Source organism: Monodon monoceros, unplaced genomic scaffold (genome assembly GCF_005190385.1).
Source record: "Monodon monoceros isolate NGI ecotype Baffin Bay Population unplaced genomic scaffold, NGI_Narwhal_1 Super_Scaffold_17, whole genome shotgun sequence".
Lineage (NCBI taxonomy): Eukaryota > Metazoa > Chordata > Mammalia > Artiodactyla > Monodontidae > Monodon > Monodon monoceros.
The window spans coordinates 34,781,236-34,794,378 of NW_021703773.1; the positions used below are offsets into that span (position 1 = coordinate 34,781,236).

Below are 13,143 nucleotides of genomic sequence, written 5' to 3' on the forward strand. Positions count from 1 at the left end.
AAAACTACATATACGTGATTCATCCTCTTTAAATAATTCAAATTGCTTTTTAGTTTTTCATTGTTATTCAGCATGTATGACTTTTCTCAAATACTAGCCATTTTCAGATAATTAGATTTTATAGCAAGTTAAAGATTGCCTGTGAATTGAAGAAATAGAGCTAACGGGGCTGCAAGAGCATTGAGTTTTATTCAATATTGTATATAGTATTTATGTTGTTGCGTTGTATAATAGTTCCTTAATTAGGTGCTATATTGATTTTGTCCATTAAACTATGTTTGCAAGGTAGTGTTTTAATTCACTTAGCTTCTGATGTAACACTCTGTATCCACAATGTTAAGTTATGGCATGTGGTTGTTTATAAAAAGATATGTTCTCTCAGAGCTCTCAAAGTCAGGGTATGAATCCAAGGTTAGGTCATCGAATTGGAGGGTGGGCTATTGATTGTCTATAAATGGCCCAACCTTGCTTCCTGACGTCTTAATTATTAGTGCCGCTGTGGGACTTAAAATGATATTATCATTTACCTTCCTCAGCAGTTGAGTTGGACTTTCACAGTTGGATTTATTTTCTGCCTTTCCATTTTAATCATTATAGGCTGGTTTACTCACATGATGTGCGGGCAGCAAATTCGTGATATCTATGACCAAAAAATGCAGTATTTTTTAACTTCGGGTTGTTTTCTGATATCACAAAATAATATTCAAACATACCAAACCTCCTAATTACCGGTATGATTTTAAATACTACTCTGTTTTGTCCTTATAAAATCTAGGGCTGGTAAACTCTTATTCATAAAATATCTCAGAGTACAGAGTTCTTTTTTTAAGGCATTATCTGAAAAATGCCACTTTACTGATGTGTTTTTCTATAAACTGGGTATCACATAAGAAGGAGAGGAATAACAATAACTTTGTGGTACTCAGTCTCTTTATGTTTTCACCTCTGACAACTGTATTTTAAGACATTAAGACTGTTGTAACACATGCTTAACTGATGAAAGGAAAAATCACAGTTAGTAGGTGAAAAGACGGCTAGTGGCTCCCACACTGAGGCACAACAGGACAAGCTGAAAAGAAAATCTTCAAGATGATACTTTATTGTGTTTGAAGATGTGGTACATCTCACTCTTACTGTGAAGGCTTTAATTGGTTTGATTCCTAACCCACATGCTTTGAGTTTAGAATAACTACAGGGCACTCTGTTGCCCTGTCTATTTTTTCCTCCATCTTTCCTCCTTTTTCTCTTAGTAAAACCTACAGACAACCTTAGTGTTTCCTATGATCATTCCCAGGTTCAGACTCTGGGGGCTTAAGGATGGAGTGATCTCAGTAAGGGGGGCTGGAGAGCACTAAAACTGGCCCTTCTTTTATTTCCTCTGAAGCCAAAGTTTTCTGGAATTCAGGACATGATGAAAGACATCTGTTTCCAGGCTTTTATCTAGGAGGACTGATGAGCTTCAGAGGAAGAGGTTGTCCAAGTATTTACAAGTTTATCAAATGGTGTGAATAGCTCGCCGACTTCCAGGTTTGTTTACAGTCAATAAAGAGCGTTTGAAAACGCTAACAGGAATGACCACACTTGACTTGGCCAAATTAGAGGAGGGCCATGACTTGAAAAGCAACAATGCAGAATTTAAAAAGACAAAAGCCCCTTCACAAAACTCTAGTCTCCTGACATTCAAATAGAGACTTTTTAGCAGGAATGTTGTACTGATATTAGCTGGCAGTTCTGTGGATTTAAGCGGAGGAAAATCTGTGATGTCCTTATATCTCTATATCACTGATTATAATGACAGGGTCAGGTCAGCATCTACCCTTTAGAAAAGACACATTCTGAGACTTTAATTCAAAATAAATCCATTCTAAATAGTGTAATAATTTGAAGCAAAAGACATTGATAGGCACTTAAAAATAAGATTCACATTTCATAGGAAAGGCTAGAATAGATCAGTGATCTTCAAACTACTTTGTTCTTGTGCCTCTAAAACAAAATATGTGTACAAATTTATATTGAATTTTAACACAGATGTAGAGAACAAACGTATGGACACCAAGAGGGGAAAGTGGCAGGGGTGGTGGTGATGGGATGAATTGGGAGACTGGGATTGGCATATATACACTAATATGTATAAAAGGGATTACTAATAAGAACCTGCTGTATGCAACCATAATACTCTTAAGTGTTTTTTAAAATCCATTTTATTCTGTACTGAATTTTGTTTACAGTTATTAGTTGTACATATTCGGATGAAATCAACCTGATTATGATATAAATATGTTGAGCATTTTGATAATTATTAAATGTAAAAAGTGAAAATGTATTAAAAATACCTCTGAATGAGATGAATGGGGACTTTTTCAAATAGTTTATGTATTCACTGATGAATATTACTTATTACAAGAGCAAAGCAAGGTTCAGTATCAATTCTGTTCCTCTTATCCTTTGTTATAAGTATAAACATAAGAAATCTTGCTACAAGATAAGCAGAAGGGAATGGAAGAATTTTTTTGGAAGGATGCCGTTCAATGATTTGAAATCCTTATTAGACCACATTGTGATCTATTTCCAAAAAGTATATTTAGTGGTCTGCAAGCTGTCAACTTCATCACATTTCTTCTTCAGTTTTATTGAAAGCAAAGAATTAGCAACTACCTGCTTTCAAAAAGATTCGTTATGCAGTTTTCGAATCAATACGATTTCTCAATTTCCGTGGAGAATACCAGAAAAGGCTTCACCAAGGCTTAGCAAAATACATACTGCCAACTATACCTCTTATTCTTTTACTTCGTGGCACTTTATCTAATACATGCAGAATGGACTGGAAAATGGAACTGTTGTTCATTTTCATTTACCTTAGGTGTAATCTCTCTGGAATGCTTTTATCATATTATATACTTTCAATATCTCTATTTAGTTAGCTCACTAATTTATGAGGAATACCCACTATATAATTTACTGGCAGAGCTAGTTCCCATTAAAATCAAACATTTTCTGTCAGAAAAAAGTATGACTTGTTTTTTCAGTTCAAATAAATTAATACGCGTTTTGTCACAACTGTCTCAGCTCCGAATTCCTATGCTAGGCAGGCAGTAGAGAGATGAACAAAGACCAAATCCTTGCCAGGAGTTTGACCATTGGATTAAGTAAGGCATCATTGCCTTTAACATTTCTTACTTTATTGATGTTCTCTTTGCAATCATGAAACTCTTCTGCAAATGAAAAGCATTCATGGACAATGTTTGGGTGGGTGATGGGGGCATGAAACAATAAGGTTCTCCCTCCCTTTTGATATATCGGATATTAAAACGTGCCAACAGTCTTAACTACTCCATTTCTCAACTTCACCGCACTTTGCCTTTGATAGAAATACGTGTAAGACAGGAAAAACACTAAAGCCCTACCGTGGGTTTATGGTGTCTTGACCAAAGGAGGTTTATCAACAAAAAATACTTTCAGTTTTGCCTGTTTGACACACTGGAAACTTTATGTTCTAAGACAATGTATGAAAGAAAGATTCTGGGTGTGTGAGAGGTGTGCCTGTCTGTTGTAAAGAAGTCTACATATGGAAGTTGTTGAGGTTCTAGAAGTTAATTCCCATAAAATACTCTACCCCTCTTTCCTCATTGGAAAGTCCTCAGGTTCCCTAGGGGTATGACTACTCTTGTTTGAAGACTCCTTGACTAAATGACCTCCAAGGACACTTGAACTCTGAGATTCTGTGAAGCTTTTTCATTACAGGTACACAAGAAAACTATGATCGTAGCTACTGCTGCCCCATTCAAGCACATCCACTCAGTCTTGGTTATTTTGTCTTACAAATGAAAGAACCTTCTCTCTGAAAAAGAGCCACCTGTTAAATTAGCTATGGGACTAATTGGATAAGTAGATACACTTATTGACCCATCAGTGGGTACACATATCTTTTCAGTGAGAAAGATTTTAACACCTCAAAATAGAATACGGAGAAGCAACAAAGCAAAACCTGAAAGCCTAGAAGTCAGAACTTGATTACTATTTCCAAAGCTAACGCTCTTGGGCAAAGATGGTGTTTTGGAAAAACAGCTCCAGGATTAGTACCACTTAATGCTTACCGGCTCTCAAAGCATGTGTGCGCTGTTAAAACTACTAAACCACTTGTACCAGCAGGAGATAGGGTGAAGACCAGAGAGTAGATTCAGCCACATAAGCTTCAGAAAATAACAATAAACTTGTTAATAACAGTAAAGTATAATAATAGCCTTAGAGGGCTTCCCTGGTGGCGCAGTGGTTGAGAGTCCGCCTGCCGATGCGGGAGACACGGGTTCGTGCCCTGGTCCGGGAAGATCCCACATGCCGCGGAGCGGCTGGGCCCGTGAGCCATGGCCGCTGAGCCTGCGCGTCCGGAGCCTGTGCTCCGCAATGGGAGAGGCCACAACAGTGAGAGGCCCGCGTACCGCAAAAAAATAATAATAATAATAATAGCCTTAGAAATGTGTGAACATAATGAGTCCAAATATGAATGATCTCATGTTTACTAACATGTTAGTGGGAAAAAAGACTACTACTCCATTGGATATGTTTTAAATAGCACCATGTGGAAATCAACCAAAAGACAAAAACTTATTGGGAATTTATAGTAAATTATAACACACAGAATATTTTGTTATAGTATCCGTGGCACACAAAACTGCCCATTACTTCCTAATAAATTACGTCCTAAAATTGAAAGCTAAGCAGATTCTCTGGTATCTTTCAGCGAGCTAACATACCTGATTTTATATGGAATAGACAAACTTAAAACCCAGTAATTTGAAATAAATATTTTTTAATAAAAAGCAAAGATTATACGGATGACTCTATAAAACACATAGTTCTGGAATTGTGCAGACCCCGATTTGCATCTTGACTCAGCCGTCACTTTAGGCATGTAATTTACTTCTTTGAGCCTTAATTTCCTCATCTCAAAATAATATCGACCTCATAGAGTTGTTTTGAAATTTAAAACAGGTAGTACAGGTGAAACTACCTGGCATGTTGTAGGTTCTCACTAAAGGTTAATTCCATTTCTCTTTTCCCCCCTCCTTAATCTTCTTCGTAAAATCTAATTTATGAGAAATTTAGGTTCTTGTGCAAAAGCTTCCAAAATGAAAAGTAGAACTTGATCTCAGTTATTTTAAAATTCCTGTGAATAAAGAAAGATATTTGCTTAGATAGCAAGCAAAAGTAATCTCTGGGTGTGGGGTTATATTTTTTATCTTTTTATTTATATATTCTAATTTTGCTAAAATGAATATTTATTAATATCATAAGATACATATTTTAAATTTTAATGAATGATGCATGATTTATAGTCTGTGAGTTGATACCTGAAAAATTACAGTGATTACTGTAACCCAATTTTGAACTTTTATTTTCAAGAACATTTTATATTAGTAAATTAGTTCAACAAAGATAGACCTGGTAGGTAAAGGACTGTTAACTGCCGTGATTATAGACATCAGGAAAAAAGAAAGGAAGTGAAACTGTAAATAATGACTTTTTCTTAAGCTTTCTTTTACAGCCCCCTCCTGCCTCCTACCTAGGTTGTTGCAACTGTATCCTAACTCATCTCTCCACTTCTGGGCTTCCCACACTACTGCACTTTAATGTCCTTGAGACAGTGATTTCGTGTCACCTTTTGCCCGATCAGAACCTTTAATGGGTCTCTGTTTAGGTGTAGCTGTCCTTTGCACCTGATGGTCATATGTCATTGTAGGATGCAGTAGTCCAGATAGAAAAGAATCCCAACACTTACTAATAACACACTCTCCCTCAAACTTCACACCTATCCATAAATGTGATTTGTTGTGAATTACTCTAGACCCTAATGGCCATAACCTGGATATCTACCATAAACATCTGTTCCTTACTAATCTTTTTTTTTTTCTGGCTGTGTTGTCTTCGTTGCTGCGCGTGGGCTTTCTCTAGTTGCGGCGAGTGGGGGCTACTCTTCGTTGTGGTGCGCAGGCTTCTCATTGCGGTGGCTCCTCTTGTTGCGGAGCACGGGCTCTAGGCGCGCAGGCTTCAGTAGTTGCAGCATATGGGCTCAGTAGTTGTGGCGCACGGGCTTAGTTGCTCCACGGCATGTGGGATCTTCCCGGACCAGGGCTTGAACCAGTGTCCCCTGCATTGACAGGCGGATTCTTAACCACTGCACCACCAGGGAAGCCCTCTTACTAATCTTGAATTGTTTCTCCTGATGACACGCACGCGCATGCACACACACACACACACAAAAAAACATATTAACAGATAAGTGCCTTTGTAGCATTGAAGTATAATTAACCCATGTTAAATCTATTTCAGGTACCTATTTTTAAAACATGCCATAAATTATATGCATAGTAACACAATGCCTATATATATTTATGTATATACATATATACCTACCTTCAAGAAAAGGGGTGGAATAATGCTCTTTGACAGAGTTGAAAATACAAAAAAGCTAGTGGGAAGCAGCCACATAGCACAGGGAGATCAGCTCTGTGCTTTGTGACCACCTGGAGGGGTGGGATAGGGAGGCTGGAAGGGAGGGAGACGCAAGAGGGAAGAGATATGGGAACATATGTATATGTATAACTGATTCACTTTGTTATAAAGCAGAAACTAACACACCATTGTAAAAAATTATACTCCAATAAAGATGTAAAAAAAGAAAATAACCCACACACACAAAAAAATTTTTTTTTAAAGGAACATGAATTATAAAGACCAAATTCTTTAACCTGGTATTCAGGGGCCTCCACCATCTGATATCATTTTTCCTTTTCCAATCTTATCTTTCATTACTTCCATGACAAACCCATTAATGTCTTCCATTCATTTAATACCTACTGAGAGCCAAGTGCTTTATATAGAATACCTCATGTAATCCTTATAGCAGTCCTGTGATTGCATTATTACTAGCCCCATTTTACAGGTGAGGTTTAGAATCAGAGCTTTAGTATATACCTTCAGGTCACACTGCTAATTATTGGCAGAGTTGGGATTCAAACCTACGTTTATCTGACTCTTGCATTTCTTAACTTCTTTTCTAGCCAGATGGATGTCTCTGCTCACCATCACCCTAACACGTGTTCAGTTCCATTGCCATGTTTTTAGTTATGATATTCACCCCAACTCAGAAACCTTAGCCTCCTTGTCCTACAAAGTTTAGCTCAGAACTTACCCCTTCTGTGAAATCTTTCCACCTCCAGCCTTCAGTGATATCACTTTGCTCTGACCTTTAACCATGTGTTGCTTTAGATGGTCATTTAATTTATTAGTTTTTAGGTGTTGTCTTCCCAACCAGGTAACTAGTTGCTTGATGGCAGAAGCCATCAAAGCCAGACTAATCTCTAAGATTCTATTCTCTAATTTATATTTCTTCTTGATACCCACAATTCTGTGTCCCTAGTAAACACTCAAAAATGAACTCAGTGTTAAATTAATAATTCTTCATAGATAGAAGACTCTCCTCTGTCATTAAAATAAAATAGTTCACAACTCTCCAACTTGAAATGAAGTCATCTAAATTTTGAATTCACAACTTATCCGGTGTTGTATAATCGATATTTTATAACATTATGTAATATCTGAATTAATATTCAGATCAGTGTTCTTAAAAAGACAAATTCAATACTGTCAACGTTGTGACTTTCAAAAAGATTGACTTGATAGAGGATAATCTGCCCACTTCCATTCTCTTCCTTTGCGTTCATGGACGCTTTCCATGGAATAAGAGACAGTGTGGTTTTGTGTCCATTTAAGGCAAATTGTAAAACCTTCTCTATCACTAACCCCCTCAGAATGAGGAAGAACCCTAATGAAGAGGGAAGGAGGCGGAGACATACCAAAAAAGAGGATTCTTGGATCTGTTTCCTAAAACTGGGAAGGAGATGGTCTCTAAGAGGGGTCAGAGATTCAGGGAGTGGAGACTCTTTGTTCTCAACACGTTGAAAGTCAGTGAGAGGGCTAACACACGTGCGTGGAAGGCTGAAGGTGACGTTGAGGCAAAGATCAGAAGGAAGAGAAGTTGTGGCAGCCTACATTAAAAACTTCGTGAGAATTTAAACTTACCCTCCTCCTTCCCTTCCCCTCATAACGTGCCCCCTGCCCCCTGTCAACCACCCTTCAGGCATCTGAATTTTCATTCATTCTACTATATAGTTTGGAGGGAACTACATGAGTCTGCCATTGACTGTTTTTGTTGTTTGCTTAAGGATTGATTTGGAAATCTCCATAATCCATTCTGCAATTTCCAATCCATTAATTTACACTTTGCAGGGTTATGGTATGTTTAGAATGACTGGTAAATACCAGACTTAGATTAATCTCTCCCAAGAAATAACAACACATGTAATTTGTAAGATAATTACGTTTCAAGCGATCAAGAAATACTGTAGGTGTGAAAACAGTTGCAGTAATAGGCATAACTTGGGAGGAAGTAAAGGGATGTTGACTTAAATATCTTAAAGGATGTGCTCAGTCAGAGTTGGTTGAACAATATCTAACAAAGAAAAACCTTTTAAAGGGAAAATTAGAAATAAATAAGAGCATTTCATTTATCAGAAGAAAATGAAATTTTGAGCATTTAAATAAAAAGAATTTTTTGAAAGTCAGAAAGCTGTTCTGTTTTTTGGCTTTGTTTCTTTTTAATTTTTTGTTCTTTTTCAATGGATCTCTTACATTCAGGAAAATTGGGTGGATTTACACAAGAAAATAACACCATAGATTCCGGAGAACTTGATATTGGCCGAAGAGCAATTCAAGAGGTTCCTCCTGGGATCTTCTGGAGATCACAGCTCTTTATTGATCAGCCACAGTTTCTTAAATTCAATATCTCTCTTCAGAAAGATGCACTGATTGGAGTATATGGCCGAAAAGGCTTACCACCTTCCCATACTCAGGTAGGCTCTGTTACCAATAAAATGAAAACTGCTAGTTTACATTTTTAAAGTCATTCTGTTTCTTAAGTTCAGCTGTTTAACTGTTTGACCACTTTTGTGTTGATCTTTTACAGTGAAAAGAATTTTGAATATAGGTGACACTTATCTTGAGATTTTTGAATTAGTAGGAAGAACAGCATTTTCTTCCTGACTTGCTTTAATCATTATTGATTGATTAAAATGTACAGAATTTGTGAGTAACCTGATGAATATTGAACATCATCTGAGTACGTAGTAAAACACCATAGATTTTCCAAGTGTTTTAGAAAGATTCTATGATCATTTCCAGAGATCATACTCCCTTCATGTAATAGATGCATGACATTTTCATCTCAAACATGTATTCATTCTGTTGAAAATATATACCTTTTACTTTATGTCAGATTTACTCTTTGTAAAGAAATTATGGGAACATAAACAGAAATATCATGATATAAACTTTATCAACTCAAGCCATGATTCCTAGTCTACATATGATGAACACTGAAATACAGAGATAAAAGAGCTTTCATAGGTCACCAAGGATGATCACAAAACAATTCAAATGCCCCTATATCGTAGATTCAAAGAACTTTAAAGTCAATTTGCTTTCATGAAAATCACCTCACAACTGTCACAGACCGATAATCCCACAGATTTTTCATAGTCTAATATTGGCTCACGGTGTATAAATTGGAAATTGTGGTTTAAAGAGGTCCCATTATGTCTAAGAGAAATTACTTAAATTACCTACCACAAAACTGGAGCCCGGACTTTTCCCCAAAACAGGAATTCCAAAAAATGTAATAGATGGTTAATTAAAATTGACAATTAGATAAGCTTAAAGTTATGCTTGAAAATCAGTTTATTTACTCATAGAATTTCATGCCGATTTTAATTGGATTTATCAAATGAGGACCAGAGGATTTTCCTGTATGCTTTATATTATGTAATTTTGTGAGAAATGCTTTTTCTATAACCTCGGAATATAAATTATAAAGAAAAATTGATCCCTATACTAATAAAAATAATATCTTTAAAAAAAAGATGAGTAAGAAAATTTGAACGCGCTCTCTAATGTCATGGATCAGGGAAAGTTTCATATGCATACATAAATTATACAGCTGTAAATTTTTTGAATGTCATGCTTTGGTGTATTCATTTTTCTGATTTAACGTTTTTCATATCTACATTGTTAAAGTAAGTCCTTTAATGTTTACATGTCAAATTCCTCTTATTGTGTACTGGGGTCCAATTTTAAATTTTAGATTACAGTTGCATTTGACTCTAGTTAATGTTATAGGTGACACTGACTAAGATGTAATAACCGGATTTTCTTAAGTGGAAGTGGCCCTCTCTGACTTCAGTTATAGCAGATAGACTGCATTTAGTAGAGCAGTAGTCCAGTGAAATAGGGAAAAAAAAAATTTTTTTCCACTGGAATCACATACATGATTAAATTATTTTTGTATAACTCAAGAAACATACCTCTAAACTAAGTACAATAGCGAGCTTGTAACCTAAAAATTCCAAAAATTAATTTCAGAAAACATTCTCTAATGCATTGGGCACTTAAGGTTTATTTAAAGATTTAGGGTTGACTTATTGGAGGTTATATATACCATATAAGACTAGGGAATAAAAGGTGTAGTTTCAGGTTTTCTTATAATTCTTCTGGTATTTAAACACAATATACGTGATATCCACTTTTCTTTTCTCCCACAATATATGTGTTTAAGTAGGTTATGCATTTTCTTAAGCTCCACAGTTATTAGAGTTCCTTCCTGCAGTTTATTCAGGATCAGCAGAGCAGACAGCTGTTTCTGAGTTCAGTGTTTAAACATGAAATATGCTGTAAAACAGCCCAAATTGAACATTTCTCTGTTTCTGGGGAACGTTAAATAAATCAACCTGAAATAATTAAAATTGGCCAACCATACAGAATAATCACTTGAGTTTTGAAAGTCTTTGTGACCCTTTGTAAAACTGTCCATATGATGGTTACCAAGGAATCGACTGACTTTCTTCTCCCTGATGCTCAATTCATTCTCCTGGACAGTTAGAAGCCTAAGGAAGCAAGTTAACGCTTTACAGTTAATACTGTACTGTATCCTTTAAGTGCATCTGCATGAAGGCTATTTTAGAATGGGAGTCGGAAACCTGGGTTCTTGAGCACACACCCCTGCCACTTTATGACCTTGTGACCTTGCACAAGTCTAACTTCCTTGTGCCTCAGTGTCTATCTGTAAAATGAAGGAGCTGCATCAGGTGATCTTTAAAATCACTCCCTCCTCTATGTCAATGATTTACAGCAAGAATCTACCACCACCAAAGAGTTGATTTAAGAGCACAGTTAGGTATCCATAGATTCTGCGTTCTCATCATTTTGATAACTGAAATGAGTTAAGAATTGGAAAATCTGTTCAGAAACGAACCACCAAGATACCTTTATCAGGTATAAGCTTTGTCTCATGATTGCTCCTCCAAAGTGGTGAGACTGAATTTTGTCCTAAAAATAGCATAAGATTCTAAGACTTGCTGCGCAGAAAAATCCAGAGGAATCTTATGAATAGGTATTAGAGAGCAAAACTCTCGGATTTGCCCATAAGTGATTAATTTACACCCTGAGAACAAAGGTTATTAAATTTCTACCCCACATAGTTTGTTTCCTTTTCGTGGAGATAGCTTCAGTGTTAGATAGGGGACGTGTCTTTAGGTATTTGAGTGCCCTCCTGAAGTTGTGTGTGAAATGCCCCCCGAAGGGCCTCAGACTGGGTAGATACTCAACAACCGTCAGCTACTCCCCGCCCAGCCTCACTTTATTGTTCACACTGTGATGAGAAACAATGATCCCTATGATAAAGGTGACAATTAATAGGGCTTGTTAGGAGAAAAAAGTGTTTATGTGCAATGGGACCATAAGAAGAAACTTTTTCTTGTCTTTTTGCCATGCTAATGCAAGTATTTAAATCTGATGAGAAAATGAATGGCTTATTTGAGGCAGAGGCACCTTTCAAATGTGCTGAATTAATTTCCTCTGATAATTTCGGAACAGAATCCCAGTGAAATTTTGCAGTTCAGATATCCATACCAGTCATTATTTTCATCCTCATAAGCTGTAAATGAAAAAGTGTTTGAATGCTAATTACGTTGTGGCTTTTTTTTATATTTCTCACAGCTGAATGATGTTATAATGCAGTTTGACTACACCAAACAATAACAAAAAAAAGCTTTTATATTTAAATTTAAAATTTAGTGTGTCGGAAGCTGAATTACATATTCTAAATTCTGTCCAATAGTAACAGTAAGAGGTCTGTGTACAGTGGCAACGTATTTAACTGTGATTCTTAGAATCCCAACAACTGATTTTTTTTCAATTTGATTGTATTAAGGGATTCAGTATAAATAACCTTTCCTTAGGAAAGATGTCTGATGAAATTCCATTTAAGCAATCTGTCAGGAAGTAGAATATCGATGATTCACATGTGTAGTGCTTTAGCGTTAATGATTTATATTTATAGTGCTGTAGTGTACTTTTCACCATAAATACATACCTCAGGAATAAAATGAAACTGGGTTAGAGTCTATAGACACTATTTAAGAAACTATTGTCTAACAAGTTTATTAAAACTGTGTTGGAAAGTCTTTACAGTGTCTTCCAAATTCACTGAATTATCTCTGGCTACAAAATTTTACCCCACTATTACCAGTCACATTCCATTTTTTTCCTGTTTAGTTATTTGCTTGTTTATTTATTTATTTATTTATTTATGGCTGCGTTGGGTCTTCATTGCTGTGCACGGGCTTTTCTCTAGTTGCGGCGAACGGGGGCTACTCTTCGTTGCGGTGCACGGGCTTCTCATTGCGGTGGCTTCTCTTGTGGAGCACGGGCTCTAGGCGCACAGGCTCAGTAGTTGTGGTTCGCGGGCTCAGTAGTTGTGGCTCATGGGCTCTAGAGTGCAGGCTCAGTAGTTGTGGCGCACGGGCTTAGTTGCTCTGCGGCATCTGGGATCTTCCTGGACCAGGGATCAAACCCATGTCCCCTGCATTGGCAGACAGGTTCTTAACCACTGTGCCGCCAGGGAAGTCCCCATATTTTTTAAAATTATCTTCAAATTCTCCAGTTACATTCTTCCAACTACCCAATGTTCATGATTAATCTTGCTAAAACAAAAATTAAGTTTAATGATGATTGACTTCATGATCATAATTGGGC

The 13,143-nt window shown here is 36.6% G+C and overlaps 1 protein-coding gene across 1 annotated transcript in view; it reads left to right on the top strand.

Moving 5' to 3' along the window:
• TENM3 (teneurin transmembrane protein 3) overlaps positions 1 to 13,143 on the top strand; it is a 430,454-nt gene that overhangs the window by 306,229 nt on the left and 111,082 nt on the right. The window contains exon 6 of the mRNA XM_029226434.1: positions 8,695 to 8,909. Within this exon, the coding sequence (XP_029082267.1) occupies positions 8,695 to 8,909 (215 nt within the window). The remainder of the gene's footprint in view (positions 1 to 8,694; positions 8,910 to 13,143) is intronic.